This window comes from Panthera leo, chromosome E2, assembly GCF_018350215.1.
Source record: "Panthera leo isolate Ple1 chromosome E2, P.leo_Ple1_pat1.1, whole genome shotgun sequence".
NCBI lineage: Eukaryota > Metazoa > Chordata > Mammalia > Carnivora > Felidae > Panthera > Panthera leo.
In genome coordinates, this window is record NC_056693.1 from 42634933 (window position 1) to 42658980 (window position 24048).

Consider the following 24048-nt stretch of genomic DNA (forward strand, 5'->3'; position numbering starts at 1 on the left):
AATTGCTCCACTCCAAACATCAGTTTACTTTTCTATAAAACAGGATTAGAATCCATGCTTCTGCACTAATGGGGACACTTTAAGCTTATTCCCTGAGACACAGACCAGGTATCACCTCTTTTGGGAAGCCTGCCTTACTTCGCTTCTGGAGCTCACCCCCAGTTCTGGCATTTCTGTATATCTAGCAAGACTCCCAAGGGTTTCAGGGAGGGCCTTTGTAGGAAGGTCTGCATGGCAGGGAAAATATCTAGCATCCTGAGGGTTGTGACTGTGACCTGGTCATCTCAGTCCTAGTACAGGGCTGAAAACAGCAGTGGATTGCAGAAAACAGAAATATGAAACAGTCTGAAGCCTTTGAACCTTGGGAACCCTTATACCTTTGGAACCTGTGCTCTCCTCTAAGGCCTGGGTTTAGTGGTGGTAGTGGGAGTAGCTAAAATGATGGGTTTGCCTCCAAGGACACTACTTTCCTCTGGCTCATGGGCGGGGCCCCAGGTTGGTTTCTGGAGAAAGGCAGAGACCAGCCTGAGTGGAACTGAGCTATTCACTGAGGAGGGCCTTACTTGACGTGCTGAAAGAGAACCCCATTCCCTGTGATGTACAGTCTACTTCCATCCAGCGTGCTTTCGATGCGGAGCTGTCCCAGTGCGGAGTCTGGGTACTTGACAAGCAGACCCAGGGCCATCGTGTACAACGGCTTCATAGACTCCAGGCCTGCTGCACGGCCCCCTTTCCCAGGGCTCAGGGGAGAACAGGAGGTCCGGGAACAGCCACCTGTGCCGGCGAGAAGGGGGTGACTCCTAGACTCCTCACAGTCATAATTGTATTGGAAGCTTTGGGTCTTGCTTCCTACTCCTGCCTTGAATTAGTACTAAAGAAACTTAGAGGAAGCTTATTTCCTTGCATAGCCAAATCTGATTCTTCTCAAAATCTGTATAATTTTAGGATACATAGGTTTAGAGGCCAAAGCTATTTGTTGGGAGGTAGGGTTGGGCGGGGGATTAATTTGCTGAATCATTAACATTTGAATTTCAGAAATTTCAGTACAGCAGCCATTTGGCCCCATCCTCTGCAGGAATCTTCCTTTGTTCCAAGTTCTGCTCTAATTAATCATCTATGGGGAAGGCAACCCCATAGCACAGAACCTGATATGCATTACAGGCTTCTCAGACTCACAGCCCCTATCACTCCTGGGCAGAATTTCTCCTACAGACAAACTATGTGGTATTACTTTTAGATTGGGTATTGGGATTGCTAGCTCACAGGCAGGACCTTGTTCTCCTGAAGTGGGTACAATGCACAGTCTATAAAATCCTGTCCCAGTGGCAACAGTGGGCCAGCAGGCAAGCTGCTGGGTGATTTTCATGGATCGTACAAGAGGGGTCATGCCATCCTTATCACAGAGGAGGAAACTATCCTGAGAGGCTAATTAAGTACCTTGCCCCAAACTGTAAAGCTAGGTGGGGCAGAGCTGGGATTTGAGGGCAGCTTGTCCATCTCCAAAGCTACTAGAGCCGTTTCCCTTAGTTATGGTGCTTTTCAAAAGACAAAAACCACACTTTGTATTTGGGGGCTGCTGCATGATTTACAGAGCCTGTCTGCAAACATGCTTTCCCGCCACCTTCACATAGCTCTTGTGGAACAGACACCACTCTACTCATCTCTCAATGACCCATGTTCTCTGAGAAATAGAAGCCCTTGAAGGAGGGATTTGAACTCAGCCCTCTTAAGTGGATTGTAGACCCTGGAACAGGCTCCTGAGACCTGCTTCAGGATGCCACTAGTCCCATTTTTGCCTGGGGAAGAGGCTGGGAAAGTTAGGCCTAATCACAGGGAAAGACCTTATTTGATGCACAGACCAAACTTCACATGTGCAAGACAGTTTATATGTTCTCAGAATGCCAGCTGAGGCCACACTGCAACACAGCTAGCTCCCTGCAGCATGCACAGTAGCTTCCACAGATATGCAGGATTTGGGAAATGGGATGGTGGAAGGCAAATAAAAACATGAGGATGAAACCAGAATGAGGTAGGGCTGGGAGCATAAAGGCCTGGATTGGACCAGGTCAAGAAGTGTTAGGAGCAGTCCTTTTGGGCTGGAACCGCCATCTTCCAGTAATTCGCCAAGATGACCAACACAAAGGGAGAGAGGAGAGGAACTTGCTATATGTTTTCTAGGCCTTTTAGAAAACATGGAGTTGTTCCTTTGGCAACACACATGCGAATCCACAAGAAAGGTGATACTGTGGACATCAAGGGAATGGGCACATTCAAAAAGGAATACACCACAAATGTTACCATGGCAAAACTGGAAGAGTCTACAATGTTACCCAACATGCTATTGGCATTGTTGTAAACAAACAAGGGCAAGATTCTTGCTAAGAGAATTAATGTACATATTGAGCATATTAAGCACTCAAAGAGCCAAGATAGCGTGTGAAGGAAAATGGTCAGAAAAAGAAGGAAGCCAAGGAGAAAGGTACTTGGGTTCAACTGAAGTGCCAGCCTGCCCCACCCAGAAAAGCACACTTTGTGAGAGCCAATGGAAAGGAGCCTGAGCTGCTGGAACTCATTCCCCGTGAATTCATGGCATGGTAAATATAAAAAAAAAAAATAAAAGACCTCAAGACTGTTTAAAAAAAAAAAAAAAAAGTGTCGGGAGCAGGCAGAGACAGGCACAACAGCCAGAGGATTTGAACTAGGGAAACAAGGGAATTTGGGGATGGGTAAGATAACTGGAGCACTAATAGAGAATTTGCTTGAGAGTTTCCCACGCCCTCCAGCTATGCCTGGAAGAGGAAGGACGGCAGAGGCAGTCAGATGCTGCAAGTTGCTCCCCACTTCCCCAAGCAGAACAAACCTCCCCTACCCTTGGGAAGCTTGCCCTTGGGCCCAACCTCCCTCCCTAGGACATTCAGGCCTGGTTTCCCCACCCAGGCTGGGCTGACCTACGTGCAGCTCAATGGGAAAGCTGAGCAGACAGGGTGTACAAGGTTTCAGGCTGAAATTGTTCTTCTCAGATTCTAAGTCAGCCAAAACACCCGCTTCTCCCACCACCACCCAAAGCCCAAAGTGGTTGTGGGAGGGGAGATGTCTGTTCTTGGCTTTAACAGCTCAAGCCTCAACTGCCCCAGAATGTCAAGGGCAGGGCAAGGTTCCTCTGGTGACATACCCATGTTCATCCGGTACAACCTTACAGCTTCAGTGAGCTCAGGGATTTCCAGAATTTCTACTTCTGCTTCTAACACATCTATGTTGGAGAAATTATCTGGTAGTAAAATCTTCTGTGAGCGTAGAAAATTCACTTGAAAAGCAAAGGGAAACATGAGATAAGATTATTTCTGATTTAACTGTAGGTCCAGGTTTGGGCAGGTTTGTGGTACTGCAACATATCCTACGCCCTCCTTGTTCTGAAACAACTTCTAAACATACCTGGTTAGATAGGCTTTGAGTCTGTGGTTTCAAGGTGAAAGACCCCAAATTACTTTGTTTTCCTGTGTCTGAGTCCATGGGTGTGGCCTCCCTTGGCCTGGCCTGGAGCTCCCAGGTGAGCATACTGGCCTTGAGACTTACCCTGTGAGTCTTGACCCAAGAGCAGGTCATTCCAAAAGGGGGGGTTGTCTTGCTGCTTACAGAGGAAAGGCCCAGCTGTGCCTGGGCTGGCAGGTGGCACTTGCAGTTTGTCCCTGCCTGGATTGCAGTGTGGGAGGCAGAGATGGAGCCAACACTAACGTCCTGTGTGAATCAACTTGGAGATTCAGAAGCACATCACAGACAACTTTCCAGGTGACTGTAAGTAGGAATGGCTGGGGTTCCAGGCATTTGGGCCCCAGTACAACTTGGGTGTTTCCTGTCCTATTCATCTAGGCAGCAGTAGCATCTTGGAATCAGAAAGCTTATTCAGTTCACACCCTAACCAGACCTTGTCCTAGGGTGGTGGGGGGAGGGAGGCTTGCTCTGTCCAGGGTTGAAGATTTCATCCCTCCTTAGGCCACTAGTTCAAGTAATTTTACAATAATTTGACTACTCTCCTTCCCTTTTATTCTGGTTTTAGTGGAAATGAGAGCAGGTAGGGACCATTCTTTGAAACAAAGGAATAGGAATAGGAAACCCTATTTCCTCATTTTATGGTGAGAGGAACTGAGGCCAGGAGGCCAGGTGGATACATAAAGACAAGCTAGAGAGTAGCTGACTTTGGAGCCCAGCTCAGGGCCTTGCCCTTCACACCAACTCCTGTGGCCTCTGATCACTGCAGGTAGTTTCCAGTGCCCCTTTACACCCAGGCCATCCCCAAATGAACAGGGAATAATATAGCCCTGAGGCTTGTGGGAGTCTAATGCTGAGAATCTGCTAGCCTTCCAGAAGGCTCTGTCATGCCTTCACCTCCTCAACCCAGGGAAGCTCCTGAGGCCTTAAGCACCAAGCTAAGCCGCCAGGGTGTGTGGGATAGGGAGGGGTGGATAGGCCCTACCTATCAGCCCTCCACCCCCAGGATAGAGCAATCACCAATGAAGCGGAATTCACTGCACTCGCACTCGATTAGGGCCACAGTTTCAGCCAGCCACAGCAGATTGTCTTCAGTCACCAGGCTTGGATACTTGGCCACTAGGTCTAGGGGCAGAAAGCAGTAGTGCACTTCCTCTTCTGTGTCTAACAATGGTGTATCCATGAGTCCCAAAGGTGCCTTATCATGGAGGCCTGGAAGAGAATGTGCAGAGGGGCATCACCACCTCTCAGAGGTTAGGGCTCTCACTGACCCAGGGGTCCCAGAGGAAGATGGAGAGATCACCCCAGAGATGGTCCCTGCCAGGTGCCTCCTTTCTCTCTCTCTCTTTCCTGTCTGTCTGTCTGTCTCTGGATGTAACTCTAATGTCAAATGCAGGAGTGTGGTGGGGAGAAAGACAGAAATCTATTTTTTCTATACTGAAGGGCAGTAGGTATGTTGTAACATTTTGGCTTATGTACCCAACGTCATTAAGCTCATACTTGTTACCTGTCTAGTTCTAATTGATCAAACCAACTATTGTGACCCACAGCCAAAATAAATGCTTTTGACTCTCTTGGAAGCTCAAGACCCATCAGCAGTTGTGAATGGCTGTTCTCATGTCCCAGAGAGGCCAATCTATACTGCAAGGCATGCATCAGACAGTGATCATTTGGGGACATTCCTTGTGTGGTGGTTAGAGCTGACTTGAAGGGTTAGTGGAGTTCTCTGACTACTAGGCGGGGGCAGAATGCAGCCCAGCCTTGCCCAAGTAAAACCACTATGCAGAGAAATGAACGTGGAAGAGGATGTTTAGTTCCAGAGGGTAAGCAGCCTTGAAGAAGGCGTATGGCAAGGTACAAGATCAAAGGAGATGACAGAGAGGTAAAAAATCATCCAGACCTAGTTCAAAAATCAGAGTATTCTCTGGATGGAAGCCACTTCTGTTAGGATGAGGAGAAGGAAGGCTGGTGTGGGCTGTAGGATGGGTCAGCCTGTGGGTATACCTGTGAAGGCTGGGCTTTTTATAGGAAATTCTGAGGGTTTGCTGATACACTTCCACGTTCGCCAGTAGTTCAAAGATGCTCTCTCAGCAACAGGTATGTCTGCAGGCCGTACACGTAGGTGGTGTTTCCCTTCCTTCAGATTATCTAGAGTCTGTTAGATACAGAAAATTACTACCTTGAAAATTCTAAATCATGTAACTGTCTACCAGTTCTAGGGCAAAGTACCAGGAAAGATAGTATGTGTTTTACTTTGATAAAGTGTTTTGAAATAAATTTAGTCAATCATACATAAATATAAAAATTTAGGTCTATAAGATGACATGCTAATATTCAAAATTTCAGGGACTATTTCTCTTATTTTTTTAAACAATCTTTTTGGGTTATAATTTTATGCTGATTGATAGAAAGTTATCTTACATAAGCTAAAGAGTAATTTATATTTAATCATTAAAAGCTTGAGATTTTCTATCATTTCCCCTCAACAGTTTAAAAACCCTTTTGAACTGTTAGAGTTGCTGTGATCTGCTTATTGTTTGTGTTCATCCTAATCCTGGAACGTGATCTAAGCAGGGAATTGGAGGTAGCACAGGGTACCACATTTTTCAAAGCACTTTCACATACATTTGCTCATTTACCCTGACATAGCTCTGTGAGATAGATGTGGTAAATGTCTGCATTCCCATTTTACTGATGAGACAGTTGAGGTTAAAGGATTTGTGACTTGCTCAAGTAGTCTTTCACATCCAGAGCTTCTGTACCTGAAGGAGCAGGTGACCAGGGTGGGCTGAGGCTCGAGTGGAGCACCGCAGATAGGCAGGGATGAAGCTCAGAGCAGAGGGTGGGCTCATGCCGCCCTTCACTCAAGGACCCATTTTCCTTCAAGAGTCCTGTACAGGGGGCAGCTTATCATAACATCAAGCCCATTTTTCATGTACCTACTCTAGAAGAAAATAGTATTTTCCCATCAAATACTAGAGATAGCTGGAAAAGTTGTCTTTGAAAGGCATCATGTGACAACTTTTTTCTCTAAGAGCCTCAAAATCAACAGAACACCTTAGATTCAGTATGATACTAATAAAAGAACCTGCTTCTAATCTAAACTACCAGATGAAACTCTGGTGAAGCTGGTCATAGGAATCCCGAGCTTTGAGAGGGCCCTCTGGTGGCCATACCTATAAAGTGCACCCACATAACTGCTTAAACTCTGAAAGGAGACGAGAAGTGGGAGAATTCTTCCTCACTTTAGGTGGCTGGTGGACTTGTGGAAGGATTGGAAAATGTCGGGGTTGTGGGAAGTGCTTTCCTGGGAGCACTGAGTAATGGGAGAGAAGAATAGTGTGTGTGTGACACCAGAAGAGAGTCTGTCATTCATTCATTTAAGAAATGCTTGTGTATCACCAGGGCCACAGATACTGTGCCTGGACTCAAGGAGCTCTCAGTTTGAGGGAAAGATGAGAAAAGACAAGAAAACCAACAATTTACATATACTGGGATAAGAGCCAGCATTGTTTTTGAAGTTTCAGGAGCTCCAGGAACCTAGGATTTCTTTCCACAGCACTGGAAGAAAATATAGGCTTTTTGTCCCTCTTTGCTCAGGATTGCACACAACTTTAGCTTCTGTGTGAAGCTGTCAGCTATCCTGAGGAGGGAAACTGGTGAGAGATGGATTTCTGTATGAGGGAGTAGTTGGCCTCGGGCAAAGAAATAAAACTGAGGTTCTAGGAAGGTGACAGACTGGAACAGTTTCTGCAAAAGTGAGTGAGCAGGATTATTGAGTTAAAATGAGATGATAACGATGATGATGATAATAATAATATATTATTATAGTACATAATGTAGTATTTGTACTGAGAAAAGGGACAAAGAAAACAGTGACTGCACAGGAGGGACAGGACAGGGTGGGAAGATGATAGGTAGAGATATACACTAAGTCACCTGCCTCTGTGCCTTGATTGTAGCTTTAAGGTGTATGGAGGTTGAGGAAGTGAGGGAGATGAGTCTAGAGCAGTAAACAAGAGCCAGAGAGTGAACATCTCTGTAAGCTGAGCTGAGGAGTTTCATATATCCCCTGGTTAAGTGAAGCCATTGAAGGATTTAAAGCAGGAACTGTAACTTGACTGATAGTCACACTATCCACTCAGTCAGTCAGCAAGCCCTGTGACTCCATCCCCTGCTTTCTGCTCCACCCTCTTCCTCCTTTCCCTTTCCCCAGTCCTGGTCCTCTCATCCCCAGGTCCTTTCCATACAGTGTATCTTTCGAACATGCCAATGAGTCCAAACCAGTCTCCATCTTAAAAAACTTCGGTGCTCCCCACTACCTATGGGGCATCCAAATTCCTTTTAGCATTGCATGCGAGGTCCTTCACAATCATTGGAGGCAGCAGGATATACACAACAAGCATGGAGCCTTGAACTCAGACAGACTGGGGTTTGAATCTTGCTTGGTCACTTAACAGCAGGCACTTTTTTTTTTTTTTTTAAGATTTTATCTTTTAAGTAATCTCTACATCCAATGTGGGGTTTGAACTCACACCCCCAAGATCAAGAGTCTCACACTCTACTAACTGATCCAGTCAGGCACCCCTACCCAGGCATTTTAAAACTGAATTCTCCTAATGCCCCCCTTACACACACAAAGTAGGTTTTACTATTATCATTCCCTTTTAGCAAATGGGAAACAAGACCCAAGAAGAGAATGAGTACTCAGTGCCCCAAGTAAGAGGAAATGCTACAAATGGAACCCAGGATTCTAGAGTCCGTGCTCTTAACCACTGCTCTTGACCACCTGCCTCCCATCTGTCACTTAACATCTAGAAGCCTCAGGCTCCTCATAGGCAAAGTCGAGATAGTAAAATCTGGAAGATGTTGTAAGGATTAAAGGAAATAATATAATGTTAATTTCCTTTTTTTAAGTTTATTTATTTATTTTGAAGAGAGAGAGTGCAAGTGGGGGAAGGACAGAGAGACAGAGGAGGAGAGAGAGAATCCCAAGCAGACTCTGCACTGTCAGCGCAGAGCCTAATACAGGGCTCAAACCCACAAACCACAAGATCATGACCTGAGCCAAAGTCAGATGCTTGACTGAAACACCCAGGTGCCCCTAATTTCCTTCCTCTTAATGGTCAGATCCCAAACTACCTTTCCAGCTTCATCTTCTACCATTCTGTCTGCACTCCATCATCAGTGATACTCAACTCCACAAAACTCCAAAGACACACCATGTTCTGTAATGACTTCTCAATTTTATATATACCATTTCCTCTTCCCAGAACACTTCTCTCCTCCCTTCACTGCCTGAAAAGCCTGCATCCTCCCCTAGCTAGAGCAGGTCACCCTCCTTTGTTCCCATAGACCCTTCTGAACTTCTCCATCTGGGTCTCTGTGGCTTGATTTCAGGCCTGTTCTTTCAGGCTTTGGGAGGAAGGACTGACTTGATGCATCCCAGCTTCTAGTCTAGAACCCGATGTGTAGTAAGTGCTTAACTGCTGCATTAAATGAAAGAATTCACATAAATGGAGAGCTAGAAGGCTGAGTCCTCTGGAAAGAAAAGCAAAATGAGACATGAGGGACCCCAAAATGAGCTGGCAGAGAAGCAGACTACATTCACAAAAACTGAGCATCCAAAGATGTTGAATATCCAAAACCACAGGAAAAGCTAACATAGGATTACAATGGGCAGTGCTCAGAGAGTTCAGAGGGCAGTGAAGACAGTGATTCCAACTTGGGACCTAGAGTCCAGAGGGAAGATCTAAGGGGGAGAGGGACAAGGATGAAGGAGAAGAAGGAGACAGGATGACAGGAAGAAGAGTCTCAACTTCAGTCTGATTGGTGATGGATCAAAAGATGCTGGGTGAAGTAGCAAGAAAAAAGAGTAAAACTAGGGAGAGCCTGCAAGTGACAGTGGACCATTCAAAACCCATACTAAGCTGACAGCATCAGAACTTGAATTTGCCATTTGTGTTTCACTTGCAGATTCAAATCCTGAAATTCTGTCCCAGTGGAGGAAACAACAGTGCCTTTGATCAACTCTGTATTGGCCATTGTGGAAGGGACCTATTGGGGGAGGGAAATCCCTGTCTGGGAGAACAACCTATTGTTCTGGGCCTAGATGCCCTTTTTGGAAGTGCTGTTTGGTACCCAGGTATATCCTGTGGGGTGGGTCAGTACTGATAGTCCAACTAGCTTGAGAGATGTATTAGCTGAGGGGAGAATGACCTATTTTGTAGACGTGAAATCTCCATTTCTTGCCATTTCTGTAAATGTGAAGTGTGAGCTGTACCATTCTCTCCAAGAAAGGTATGTTTGAAAAATCTTAAAAAGAAAAACATACAAATAAATCCTAAGAGATCATAATTCCTGCCAGTCAAGTCGTGCTGCATGCACTAGGCCCAGGAGCCTTAACTAGGTTGTCTTCTTTTTTTTTTTCTTTTTTTTTTTCTTTTTTTTTTTTTTGAGAGAGAGATGGAGTGCAAGCAGGGGAGGTGCAGAGAGAGAGGGAGACACAGAATCCAAAGCAGGCTCCAGGCTGTGAGCTGTCAGCACAGAGCCCAAGGTGGGGCTCAAACCCACAGACGACAAGATCATGACCTGAGCCAAAGTCAGATGCTCAACCAACTGAGCCACCCAGGTGCCCCAACTGGGTTGTCTTCTAAATTCTCTCAGCCAGTCCTTGCTCTGGCTTCTAGAAACACAAGCCCTTCTTCTGGGAAGCCATTTAGGTGCTATAGGAACCCAAAGAACACATTCCCTAAACCCCTCACTCTGCTTTATTGTTCTCAATAACACCTACTTATTTATTTAACATCTGCTAGTCTCCCCTAGTAGATAAAACCTCCAATACCATGATGATCTTGCCTGGTTTGTTCTCTGCTTTATTTGCAGCACCCACAACAACAGTGCCTGAGGAATCTCAATACATTTTCATGGAATGAATGAACTAATGAATGAGTGAAGAGAATTTCAGAGAGCCTAGCTTCCTAGTGTTCTTTGGGTTTGTTGACTGAAATTGTCACAGAGTATTTGACTAGTCTTCTGTGGACTTCAATTCTACTTCTATCTGCCTGAATATTACTTCTATGACTTTTACTATTCATATGCTATGACCTAGAAAGTTACTAAAGGGAGGGTTTCTTTAGGGAAATATAGATATAAATTCAAATGGCTAATTACTAGCACAGGGATAATTAATGTCACTTTTGGTCTAGATAGTAGTGAAAAAATTTGTCAATCAGAAGCAACGTAAGACTAATGGCATGGGGCAAGTGTGTATGTGTATATGTACAGCTGCCAAAAGATGGCTGACAAATGCACTACTGGAAGAACTCTGGGACTTAATGGAGGTTTTCCAAGTACAACCAGTGCTTAGAGATGCCTTAAGCTCTGATGTGGGCTGTTGGAGGGATCTGGGGGTGGGGGAGTGGGGGCTTGCAACTGTCTTGTAAAAACAAGGAAGGCCAGCATCAATCTGCAGCTCAAGGGAAGCAAGGTTAGTAGAACAAAAGGATATGCAGAACAGCAATCAGCCAAGGAAGTCAAATATGACACAACTATCAGCATCTCAAACCTGTCCCTCCACTGCCAGTTCCAGTGCCCTGACCCTGCAGAAGTAGATTTAGCCTTCATAGGTCATCTTGGGTGCATCATTCAATGTTCTCTCAGTGGATGTTTGTTAAACACCTGTTACAGGTTGGGTACTATGAGATACTAGAAATGCAAACATGAAAAGAATACAGGCCAGTGAGGGAGAAAGACCTATGAATACTTGATCCAAACAGAATTAACATTGATAGGTGACAGGAATTAACTCTGAGAGCAGAGAGACAAAAACTCCGCCTGGAAGTGTCAGGCTAGACTTCCCTTGGACCACATTTAGGGTAAATCTTAAAGGGGAAGAATTCTAGGAAGAAGGAACACCAAGTAAAAAGGTGTGGAGAGGTGGTGCTGGGGGTACTTAGGGACATGGCTGGATTTCAAAGTGTGTGTGTGAGTGCCCACACAAGAACATAGGTTTGGGTATGTGTTAGGCTATGAGTCAAGGCAAGCAGTTGCCAGGTCCAGGGTTGTCCACTTACCCATATCTACAGACAAGCTACACTGTTGGGATGAATATCTACTGTTTATGTAATCTTCCTTTCCAAGACCACAGTGGTAATCTGTCTTAACATCATGAGTAATAGAAACTGTGAGACTGTCCCTTGTCTGTTTTCTTGAAAGCATCATTTGTGTGATCAACATAAAAACTCTCTGGCTCCCTTGAACACAAGAAATGCAGGTGTATTTGGGTTGCTTGCTGGTAGTAGAATGCTTATAGGAAGAATAATTTAAGTTTCCAAGCGTAGAAGTCGCCAGATGGTGATGGAAAAGGAAACACAAGTAGCATGTACTATCATACTAAGTCCTCAGTGGGGTTCAAGGGGGCAAGTAAAGGAATCGACAGTCTGCCAAGAACTTTGAACTCTTGTGAGTGACCCTGAAGAGAAATTTCACACTGCAGTAGCAGCTATGACTCTCAACCAGGCTGATAGCTTGTGAGAGGCTTGAAGCAGTTTACATTTAGGCAAAGGGGACTCCCCAAATTACAGAGAAAGTTCTAGGAAGCACTATAATGTTAATGTACAGACCTGGAATAGCTACTCTGTACTTCCTCTGTGAACATCCAGGCTAATAGATTTACATACCAGCTTTGACGACTCCCAGATTTATACCTCTAGATCAGATTGCTCCCATGAATTCCAAAACTTATACAATTGAGCTGCCTTCTCACCATGACCACTTGGATGTTTAATAAATACCCTTTTCTTGCCTCTCAAACTTAACACATTCAAATCCTAACTCCTGATTTCTCCCCCTAAACCTGCACATTCTTTGGAATCCACCATTCACCTTACTGCTCAGTATACCAAAGAATTATCTATTCTTTCTCATTCTACCAACGATTCATTAGCAAACTGTCAGTTTTATCAAGATACATCCAGAATTTGAACACTTCTTTTACCACCTTAGGCCAAACTACCACTATCTTTTATCTGGATGCTATAGGAACCTCCTAACTAACTGGTCTTCCTGCTTCTTCCTGTGTCCCACTCTTCATTGGCCAGGGGTCGGCAAATTTTTTTCTGTAAAAGGGCAGAGAGCAAATATTTTAGGCTTTGAGAATATGGTCCCTGTTGCCACTATTCAACTCTGTATTGTATGTAGCTCAAGAGCAGCTATAAATAATACATAAACAAATGAGCATGGCTGTGTTCCAGTAAAACTTAATGGACACAGGGGTGCCTGGGTGGCTCTGTCAGTTGGGCGTCTGACTTCAGCTTAGGTCATGATTTCACTGCTCGGGAGTTCGAGCCTCACATCTGGCTTTGTGCTGACAGCTCAGAGCCTACAACCTGCTTTGGATTCTATCTCCCTCTCTCTCTGCCCCTGCTCATGCTCTGTCTCTCTCTCCTTCAAAAATAAATAAAATTAAAGAAAAAACTTAATGGACACTGAAGTTTGAGTTTCATATAATTTTTATGTGCCACAAAATATTTTTCTTTTGGTTTTTCAACCATCTAAAAAATGTAAAAATCAGTCCTAGCTAACAGGTTGTATAAAAAGGTAGTGGGCTGAATTTCGTCTATGGGCTATAGTTTGATGATTCGTCTAATATCAGGACAGAAGTCAATGATTTTTTAAATAGTGTTATTGAAATATATTTAATGTAAAATGTATTCACATATATAATATGAATGATAAAATCTCCAATTTAAATTGTACAGTTCAATGGTTTTTAATGTGTTCACAGAATTGTGCAATCATCACCACAATCTATTTCAACATCCTAAAAAGTTAACTCTGCACCCATTAGCAGTCATTGCCAATCCTGCCCACCCTAGCCTTCCCATCCTCTACCTTAGTGCTAGGCAACAGCTAATCTACTTTCTGTCTCTATAACTTTACCTATTATGTACATTTTATATAAATGGAATCATACAATATATTTGAGCCTGGCTTCTTTAACTTAGCATAATGTTTCAAAGTTTATCCTTGTTGTTACATGTATCAGTACTTCATTCCTTAAAAATTTTTTTAGGGGGCGCCTGGGTGGCTCAGTCGGTTAAGCGGCCGACTTCGGCTCAGGTCACGATCTCGCGGTCCGTGAGTTTGAGCCCCGCGTAGGGCTCTGTGCTGACAGCTCAGAGCCTGGAGCCTGTTTTGGATTCTGTGTCTCCCTCTCTCTGACCCTCCCCTGTTCATGCTCTGTCTCTCCCTGTCTCAAAAATAAATAAAAAAACGTTTAAAAAAATTTTTTTAATGTTTATTTTTTATTTTATTTTTTTTTATTTAAAAAAATTTTTTTTCAACGTTTTTTATTTATTTTTGGGACAGAGAGAGACAGAGCATGAACGGGGGAGGGGCAGAGAGAGAGGGAGACACAGAATCGGAAACAGGCTCCAGGCTCCGAGCCATCAGCCCAGAGCCTGACGCGGGGCTCGAACTCACGGACCGTGAGATCGTGACCTGGCTGAAGTCGGACGCTTAACCGACTGCGCCACCCAGGCGCCCCTTAATGTTTATTTTTGAGAGAGAGACAGAGACAGAGTGTGAGCAGGGGAGGGGCAGAAAGAGAGGGAGACACAGAATCCAGAAGGCTCCAGGCCCTGAGCTGTTGGCACACAGTGCGATGTGGGGCTCGAACTCTTGAACTGCAGGATCATGACCTGAGCCAAAGTCGGATGCTCAAATGACTGAACCACCCAGACACTTCACTTCATCTCTTTTTATTGACAAATAATATTCATTTGTATGGATGGATATACATTTTGTTTGCCTATTCATCAGCTGATGAATATAAGGAATGTTTCTACTCTTTGACTACTATGAGTAATGCTGCTATGAACATTTGTCTACAAGTTTTTGTGTGAACATAAGTTTTAATTTTTCTTGGGTATATACCTAGAAGGGGAATTAACTGGGTCACATCATAACTCTTTAACTTTTTTAGAAACTGTCAGACTGTTTTCCAAAGAAACTGTACAAATTTACATTCCCATTAGCAGTGTATGAAGGTTCCGATTTCTCCACATCCTTGCCAACACCTGTTATTGCCTCTCTCTCTCTCTCTCTTATTTACTAATCTCTTTTGAGAGAGAGAGAGGGAGGGAGGGAGAGGGGCAGATAGGGAGAGAGAGAATCCCAAGCAGGTTTGGCACTGTCAGTGCACACTGGGCTCCATCTCAGGACGGTGAGATCATGACTTGAGCCGAGATCAAGAGGGAGGCTTAACCAACTGAGCTCCCTAGGCACCCTTAGCATGTCTTTTTGATGTTAGCCATCTTAGTGGTGTGAAGTGATATCTCATTGTGGTTTGCATTTGCATTTCCCTAATGGCTAACTATGTTAAACATTTTTTCATGTGCTTATTCCCCATTTGTATATATTCTTTGGAGAAATGTCTACTCAAATCCTTTACACATTTTAAAATATGATTGTCTTTTTATTGTTTAGTTGTAAGAGTGCTTTATATATTCTGGTTACAGGTCCCTTATCAGATATGTGATTTGCAAATTTTTTGTTTCATTCTGTGGGTTGTCTTTTTCACTTTCTTGATGGTGTCCTTTGAAGCACAAAAGTTTTTAACTTTGATGAAGTCCAATTTATCTATATTTTTTCTTTGGTTGCTTGTGCTTTTGGTGTTGAACCTGAGAAACCATTGCTTAACCCAAGGTCCAGTAATCTTTTAAAACTTAAATCTGATCAGTTTACTTCTTTAAGTATCTCCCAAAGCTACCTATAACATTTGGAATAGATCTTATATCTTTAATGTGGCCTATAAGACTCTGTAAGATCTGCCCCCTGGCTTCCTCTGACCTCACCATCTATCTACCTTCGATCTTCTACCTTTCATTGTACCAGCCTCTGAGATTGCCTCTTTCAAGGCACTCTAACCTCAGGGTGTTTTTATGTGCCTTTCCTTATGCCTGGAAGCTCTTAACTCAGACATCAGCATGACTTATTTCTCCTGCAGGTTTTGCTCAAATGTTGCCTTGTCATTGAGGCCCACCCTTACCACTCTTTCTAAAGGAGTAGCTTCCTTGGTCTCAGTCACTTGCTATCTCCTTTCCACATACTACACATTTGTACATTTAAAAACAAGCAGGTTAGATATAAATGTTTTATTCTTTCAACTAAGCTCCAATACTACAAGGGCAGTGACTGACAGAATAAAAACTACACGCACAAAAAGAAAATCACATAAGCACATTCTGAAACCTCAAGAAGTCCTACAATACAGAAATGCCCTCTTCTTTCACTATTATACATGAAGCACTGCTCTATTCTTCATAGTATTTACCTCTACCTGACATTGTATGGCTATATGGTTCATTCCTGTATCTCCAGTGCTTGGCCCTTGATTGGTGCTCAATACACAATAAATGTTACACTTGGAATCAAGTGTAGATAGATTCTGAGTGTAATAGATACTGAGTGTGTCCTTTGGAGGCCAAAGCTACAGACTGAAAGGAGGTAGAGTGGGCAGGTGAAGGAGGGGTGGGAAAGAGAAAGAGTGGAAATGTGGGGGGATAAGGAGTGGTAGAGAGTATAGCAGCAGTGTGAGACAAGGTGTCTGTACTCCAGAAGCTTCCCATCTCATTCTGATGGTTTGCTCTTCTACATGGCTTTCCAAAAAAAGCCTACTGTGTAACAGAAAATTCTGAGTACGATATGTGATCTGCTGAGTGTGTAGTAACTTTAGTTACTTTAGCCATTAGTTAGCAGGTGGCAGAGTCCAATTTTTTTTACTAGGAGTTAAACCTGAGGGATGCTACAGTGAGGAGTGCCAACACTTAAGAACAGTTTAGATATGTGCTAATATGATAGCCATTAGCCACATGTGACTACTGAGTACTTGAAATGCAATCATCTGAATCTGAGATGTATTATAAGTATAAAACACATCAGATTTTGAAGATTTAGTACAAAAAATGTAAAATATATCAGTTTTAAAATACTTATTACATGTTGAAATGATAGTATTTTAAATATATTGAGTTAAATAAGATATATTATTAAATTTAGTGTCACTTTTTAATTTTTTAAATATGGCTACTGAAAGTTTAAAATTACTTGTGACATCTTATTTTTATTGGTTCATACCATGTTTTTCTTAAAGCCCACAGGAATAATTTCTGGTACCCAAAATGTTTTCAGTAAATACTGGCTGAATGAATTAAATTGGGCTGCCTGAGGAAAGTCTTTAGACTAATAACTAGAAAATTCCATTTTCTCCAAGCAAAGCATCTGTACATTTATGAAAGAACCTGAATATATGGGCAGGCCTTAGCAATGGGGAAAGTGATGGAAATGTGTGAGACTATTGATTTGCTTGAGATGGCCATTGATTCTTCAGCTGTATTTATACTCTTCTTCAAAGAATAAACATCACTTCAGTTAGCCCAGCCTAAATGTTTACTTCTTTGAAAACACTATTTCCAAAACATAAGCACTTGTTTTATTATATCTTTTAGGGAGGTAGATCCACATGATTCTTCAAATACTTCTGCTCACACAACTTGGAACTTGGGAACTGGACCAGCTCATTGCCCTCTAAGTTGCTACATCCCATTCTGAAGTTGCTTCCCAGATAGATGTTGTTTCAATGGGAAGTGAGAACAGGAAAGGACTTAAAGGGCTTTATAAACTGTTTGTAGAATAGGCTTGTGTTCTTTAAAATGGTTCAAAAATTGCTTTGATCTCTTTGATTTTCTGCAATGAACAAATGATTCCCTTCTTTTCCTCACAAAATGGTGCCTTGGCATAAAGTCATCAGTAATCCTGACATGTGAGGCCATTTAAGTAATTTTGAAGCCACTTGTAAGCAATTCTAGCACTCTACTCCAGGGGTAGTTGAAAAAAATTTTGTTTCAGGTGGGTAGCTTTAAACAAATAAAAAGAAGGGGTGCCTGGGTGGTTCAGTCGATTAAGCACGATTCAGTTCAGGTCATGATCTCATGGTTTCATAGAATCGAGCCCCACATCTCCCTTGAGACTCTCCCTCTTTCTCTGCCCCAGCCCTGCTTGCTCTCTCTCTTTCTCTCTCTCAAAATAAATAAATAAACTTTAAAAAATAAATGAAAAGAATACTACCATCAACTTGCATTGGAGTATGTGAAGGGTTTTGATTTCCAAATACATAGTAACTTATGAAAAAAACATTAAATTACTTAGGAATATCTATAAAAACACACAGTATGAAATGTTCTTATTCCTATATGACCCAAACATGCACTATTTCAATTTTCTTCTAAGATGTGTTGGGGAGGCACAGTTGGTAGTACCCTAAGCTGAACTGTGACTTGCTGGCTCAGTGCTTGTGGAGATGGAGTAAACAACACTTTGTCCAGACAGTGGAATTAATATGGAGCATGGCCAATGGTCCTTTCTAGCCATATTTAGCTTTTCTAGTTAAAAAAAAATCATTGTCCAAAAACTAAGAATAAACTACTTAAGAGAAGCCACAGAAGTGGTTTCTGTAGTTAGGAGGAAAGTTAAGATTCAAGAAGAATGTTAAAATAGGATTTTCAAAAGTCAAGGGCACCCTCTCAGCAGTTGGTTAAGTCCTATCCTGGGTCTGTGGTGGGTACTGGTATAGATAAGGCAGAGTCAGGATGAAAGCCTTTATTCAGGACATGCATTTCCAGTGTATTATTTATTACTTTAACTCACTCATCACACTTCCCCATTAAGAGGGTCATCCCAGAAACCAGTATTTGAAAGGACACAACATTTAGTGCTATAAGGCCTATGTTACTGATCACTCCTGGAAGACAAGAGTATCTTACCTGCAGCAAAGGCATCAGCTGCAAACCCAGTGCTTGCTCATAGAGTAAGTTCAGTTCAGCACAACTGGAGAAGGAGAGTTTGGAGGTGTAGAGGTAATAGTGCACGTGCCTAAATGTGGAACCATCTCTGTCGATGAATAGCCTCTGGCTTTCCAAAGAAGTCAAGGCTGAAGCCTCTTTCCACAGCAAGGAGTCTGGGAACTGAGCAAGTTTACTTCTGGGAACTGAGAAATGCCAGCCCCCAACGTTGAAATGAAACAAATCCTCTGCTGATTCATGAGGCATGCCAGGCTCCTCCTAAAGGGAGAATGAAAACAGAGCTATGCAAGAAAAAGAAACAAAAAGCATCCATACTGAAATGGAAGAAGTAAAACTATCTCTATTTGTAGATGATGTGATCTTGCATATAGAAAATCCTAAGGAATTCACTAGAAAATTATGAGAAATGAACTCAACAGGGTGAAGGGTATAGATCAATATATCATCAATTGTATTTTTATATACTAGCAATGAACAATCCAAAAATGAGATTAAGAAAACAATGTATCAAAAAAACAAAATATTTAGGAATACATTTACAAAAGAAGTGTAATACTTGTACTCTGAAAAGTTCAAAACACTGTTGAAAAAATTTTTTTAAATTTTTTTAATGTTTTTATTTATTTTTGAAGGAGAGAGACAGCATGAGCAGGGGAGGAGCAGAGAGAGAGGGAGACACAGAATTTGAAGCAGGCTCCAAGCTGTCAGCACAGAGCCCGATGTGGGGCTGGAACACACAAACTGTGAGATCATGACCTGAGCCAAAGCCAGACGCTCAACCAACTGAGCCACCGAGGCGCCCCTGTTGAAAAAAAAAAAATTTAAAGACCTAAGTAAATGGAAAAACATCTCATATTTATGAATCAGAAGACTTAATACTGCTAAGACTGCAATACCCTCCAAATTGATCTATAGATTGAACACAATCCGTATACAAATTACAGCTGCCTTTTTTCTGCAAAAATTGACAAGCTGATGTTAAAATCCATATGGAAATACAAAGGACGCAGAATAGTAAAAAAAAAAAAAAAAAAAATCTTGAAAAAGGAGAACGAAATTTGATGATTCATACTTCCCACTTTCAAAACTAACTAAAAAGGTATAGTAATCAAGATAGTGTGCTATTAGTGTAAGGAAACATATGGTTATGAATTTGATAAGGGAGTCAAGCAATTCAATGGGTAAAGAATACCTTTTCAAAAAATGATGCTAGGACAATTGGACATCCACATGCAAAAAGAAAACCAACCAAGCTAAAAACCCTACCTCACACCATACACAAAAATTAATACTAAGTGGACCAAACCTAAAAAATAAGAGCTAAAAATATAAAACCTTTAGAAGGAAACACAAAATCTTTATAATCTTGAATTAGGCAATGCTTCTTAGATAAGATACAAAATGACAAGTGAAATAAATAAAAGTCCATCAAAATTAAAAATGTTTGCGCTTCAAAGGACACCATCAAGAAAGTAAAAAGACAACCCATATGATAGATCAAAATATTCACAAATCACATATCTAATAAAGAACTTGTATTTAGACTACATAAAAAACTCTTACAACTCGAGTGCCTGGGTGGCTCAGTCAGTTAAGCAGTTAAGCATTCCACCTTTGGCTCAGGTCATATCTCATGGTTTGTGAGTTCAAGGCCCGTGTTGGGCTCTGTGCTGACAGTTCAGAACCTGGAGCCTACTTCGGATCCTCTGTCTCCCTACGCTTGCTCCCCCCTCCACACTATTCCCCATCCCCCACCGCTCTTGCTCTTTATCCCTCTCTCAAAAATAAACATTTTTTTTTTTAAAAAAAGAACTCTTACAATTCAATAATAGAAATAAGATGAACAAGCAAATTTAAAGGGAGGCGGGTAAAAACTCTAAAAAGACATTTCTCCAAAGTAGATACACAAATGTCAATAGCACATGAAATGATACTTAACATCAGTAGGTATCAGGGGTATGCAAATCAAAACTTGCAGTGAGATACCACTTCACCACCCAGTAGGAGGACCTGAATCAAAGTGATAGGTAACAACAAGTGTTGACAAGGACTGGAGAAATCGGAACTCCTTTACACTGCTGGTGGGAGTGTAAAATGGTGCAGCTGCTCTGGAAAACAGTTCAGTGGTTCTTCAAAATGTTAAATACATAGTTACTATATGGCCCAGCAATTCCACTTCTAGGTATAAACTCAAGAAAAATGAAAACCTAGGTCTACACAAAAACTTACAGACAAATGTTCATAGAAGCATTATTCATAACAAACAGTAGAAACAACCCAATGTCAATCAACTGATGAATGAATAAACAAAATGTAGTGTATCCATACAATGGAATATTATTTGTCAATAAAAAGGAAGTACCGATATGTGCTACAACTCAGATGAAACCTTGAAATGTTATGCTAAGTAAAAGAAGGCCAGCAACAAAAGACCACATATTACATGATTCCATCTATGTGTAATGTGCAGAATAGGCAAATTTGTAGAGAGTAGATTAGTGGTGGCTCAGGGTTGGAGAGGTTGTGGGGGAAATGGGCAGTGACTAGTAACAGGTATGGAATTTCCTTCTCAGATAATGAAAATGTTGTAAAATTGATTGTGGTACTACTTGCACAACTCTGTAAATATACTAAAACCCACTGGACTGTAAACTTTAAAATGGTAAATTGTAGTATGGGAATTATATGTTAATAAAGCCATTTAAAAAAGAGAATTATGAGGAAGGCACTCCCCACCCCACTGAGCATATGCAGAGCTCTCTTGGGGTCATACCTGCAGAGACATCACATTATTGAGGCCATAACAGGATAGCTGAATGCTGTGGTTTCCTTTTAATATACAGAAAGACAGCAAAGATCATTAACCTTCTTCAGCTCATTGTTAAAAGTTCAAGGTTATCTATTCGTAAGTGAATTGTCTATTTTGCCTTAAGATGGCCTAGCTTATCAACACTATAGAAAAGTAGAACATATAAACATACAAATCATCAAACATACACATCATCTGTTTCAGATTTTAAAATAAACACTCAAGGAGCACTACTCTTGTAAACAAAATTTAAAAGGTGGCAAATAGTACATAAAAATAATAAAAGAACCATAAAACAATTTTGAATTCTAGGTAAAAATTATGCATGCTGAAGCAAGTGGGGTGCAATGTACTGATATTACAACATTTTGAAATGCATCAAAAATCAATGTGGATTGATAAAGGGATAAATACATGGACATGTGATAAAACATACACAGCAAAATGTTAACTATAGAATCTAGGTGGTGAGTATATAGTTCTTTCAACTTATCTAAATGTTTCAAAATTTGCATTAAAATGGTGGGGGGAAAAAGTGTTAAAGAGGTGGTTGTTTAAGAAAGGAAAAGCCCAACAAAACCTGCATCTCCTATTTTAATAGTTGAGGAAGGCAAATAAATGCATGCAACAAAGAAGGGGGTGGAGTTCTTTTATAATAAGCCTGGTCTAAATATTCATATATAAAGAAGAACAATTATATATGCCATATTTGAGGCTAGAAGAGTTAAAGGGGCCATGAGAAAGATTACAAATTTTTTAATGGTGCCATGATTCACAGAACCAGAGGAAGAAAAGCCCATCTAATGAGCTAATCTAGGCTTTTGAGCCCTGGTCTTCCTAAACATGGCTAAGACTGAACATGACAAACTGATGGTAACTAAGGTCCCCACCTAGACCAGAAAGCATAAATATGCAAGGACTCTTGATTTTACTTTCTGTTGTCCTTAAAGGTGACTAGCTGGTTGAGAGCTCAGTGTAAGTGCTCCTAGTGTATGGATTTGGGCTGCCAGAGAAAACCCACTAGCTCCTTGAAGCTGAGTCACAGTTCTGTTCTCCTCTTTTGTTATTAAGGATAGGGTTTGACAGGGGCGCCTGGGTGGCTCTGTCGGTTAAGCGTCCGACTTTGGCTCAGGTCATGATCTCCTGGTTTGTGGGTTTGAGCTCCGTGTCAGGCTTTGTGCTGACAGCTCGGAGCCTGGAGCCTGCTTTGGAATCTGTGTCTCCCTCTCTCTCTGCCCGCAACCCACTCGCATTCTGTCTCTGTCTCTCAAAAATAAATAACTATTTTAAAAAATTAAAAAAAAAAAAAAAAGGATAGGCTTAGGGGTTGTGGAAGGGGGGATGGGCTAATTGGGTAAGGGGCATTAAAGAATCTACTACTGAAATCACTGTTGCACTATATGCTAATTTGGATGTAGATTAAAAAAAATTAAATTAAAAAAAGGCTTTGACAAGAGTGTATTGGCTCGAGAGCTTGCCTCCTTCTTACACATATATGTCCCATCCACAGGTGAGCTCTCAAGAGGTGCCCGCTGAAGTGAAGGTAGGAGTTAAGGGTATGGCTGTTCTTTCTAGAGTTTTCTTCCCAAAGACTGCACAGGAGTTTGTTAGAACTATCCCAGTCTGGGAAGAGCCCTCGGTCATAGGCAAGCTTGAGGATCTGTAGTACTTGAAGGGCAAAAGGCTTCTTGTCAGACTGACTACAGGAAATGGGGTAGCCCTAGCATAATCATCTCTACCCCATTCCAAAGAGTATCTCTTTTCCACACTGATCCTTATTTCCCAAAGAAGCGCCTTCCAAATCAATTTCTAGAGCTAGAACTAGCCCATGATCTAAAGACAGGACTTCAACTCCCCACAGCCAAATTCCCCAACGGTTCGGATCTGGGGCTCCCTCCCTATCATGCCTCAGAGAGCTGCCTCCCACTCCCTACCCCAATCCTTCAGATCTGGACACCGCTTCATTCACACGGCCGTCACTGCCTGGCCTCAGTGTCAACAGCTCCAAGCACTGAGATATGAAGACCTTCACCTCTCCAAGAGGCACACCACCAACCCCTCAGACCTGAAGTTCCCCAAATCCTCAGAGCAGAACACTTCATCCCTCAAAACAGGAGCATTCTTCCAGTTCCTCAGAGCCAGCCCCCACATCCTACAAAGCTGGGGCCATAACCTACCCCACGTCCCAGAGCTACATCCCTAACCCCAAAGCTCTAATCCTCGACCGCAACGCCACCCTATCTGCTTTATTGTTTTTGGCGCCCCCGCCAGGGATGGCTCCATACCATAGTCGGGACTCCTGAGGCTGGCGGGCAGGCGCGTGACCTAGGCAATAACGGCCCGGAGGAGGTCGGCCGCTCGCGCGGGGGGCGGGGCCTGGTAGGGGGCGGGGCCTGGCGCGAGCCAGCCTGTCTCGCGGGCGGAGACAGGTGAGAGGCGGGCAGGGATGGCGGAGCAGTGGGATCTGGACGAGGAAGGCGTCCGCCGCCTGGGGGCGCTGACCCTGGAGCAGCCCGGTAGGGCCAGGCTGGGAGGGCTTGTGCCGGGAGTTTGGGGTCTGAGGCTGAGGGGAGAAAACTGAGGTGGAAGCTGGGAAACCTGAAGTGGACGCGGGAGAAGGGTGGCGAAGGAGCGGTCCCTGAGGCGGAGGAGAGGTTACTAAGGCAAAAGAGTTACACTAAGGTAGAGGTGAAGGAAGTAAATAACCTGAGTCTGGGGAGGAGGGCGAGAAATTGAAGGAGAGGAATGGAGTCTGAAGTGGAGAAGGAGAAACTAGATTAACGGGACACTGAGGCCAGGAACACAAAACTGGACAGAATCTGAACTAGCGGAAGAAAACGGAGCCCCAAGAGGGGCATTGATGGGAGAAGGGACGTGCTGAGAAGCGAC

The 24048-nt window shown here is 42.7% G+C and overlaps 3 protein-coding genes across 23 annotated transcripts in view; 2 read left to right on the forward strand and 1 right to left on the reverse strand.

The window, feature by feature from the left end:
* The window catches only part of PLEKHG4 (pleckstrin homology and RhoGEF domain containing G4), a 35292-nt gene extending 17872 nt beyond the window's left edge, over positions 1-17420 (forward strand). For all 6 annotated transcript variants that reach the window (XM_042918314.1, XM_042918313.1, XM_042918312.1 and 3 more), the window contains one exon: positions 16998-17420. In XM_042918314.1, coding sequence (XP_042774248.1) covers positions 16998-17015 — 18 coding nt within the window. In that variant the 3' untranslated portion in view covers positions 17016-17420. The remainder of the gene's footprint in view (positions 1-16997) is intronic.
* The window catches only part of KCTD19 (potassium channel tetramerization domain containing 19), a 31392-nt gene extending 7880 nt beyond the window's left edge, over positions 1-23512 (reverse strand). For 3 of the 5 annotated variants that reach the window (XM_042918325.1, XM_042918322.1, XM_042918321.1), the window contains exons 1-7: positions 23094-23139; positions 21124-21179; positions 18312-18608; positions 5491-5641; positions 4507-4698; positions 3173-3304; positions 564-774 (exon numbers count right to left, since the gene is read on the reverse strand). In XM_042918325.1, the coding sequence (XP_042774259.1) occupies positions 564-774; positions 3173-3304; positions 4507-4698; positions 5491-5641; positions 18312-18608; positions 21124-21179; positions 23094-23124 (1070 nt within the window). In that variant the 5' untranslated portion in view covers positions 23125-23139. Of the gene's footprint in view, positions 1-563; positions 775-3172; positions 3305-4506; positions 4699-5490; positions 5642-18311; positions 18609-21123; positions 21180-23093; positions 23140-23444 lie in introns of those variants that run through there. The other 2 variants (XM_042918323.1, XM_042918324.1) reach the window with 2 other exon arrangements.
* Positions 23513-23569: 57 nt separating this feature from the next.
* Positions 23570-24048, forward strand: part of LRRC36 (leucine rich repeat containing 36) — a 58463-nt gene continuing 57984 nt past the window's right edge. For 8 of the 12 annotated variants that reach the window (XM_042918121.1, XM_042918116.1, XM_042918114.1 and 5 more), the window contains exon 1: positions 23571-23675. In XM_042918121.1, the coding sequence (XP_042774055.1) occupies positions 23606-23675 (70 nt within the window). In that variant the 5' untranslated portion in view covers positions 23571-23605. Of the gene's footprint in view, positions 23676-24048 lie in introns of all 12 variants that reach the window. The other 4 variants (XM_042918124.1, XM_042918125.1, XM_042918126.1 and 1 more) reach the window with 2 other exon arrangements.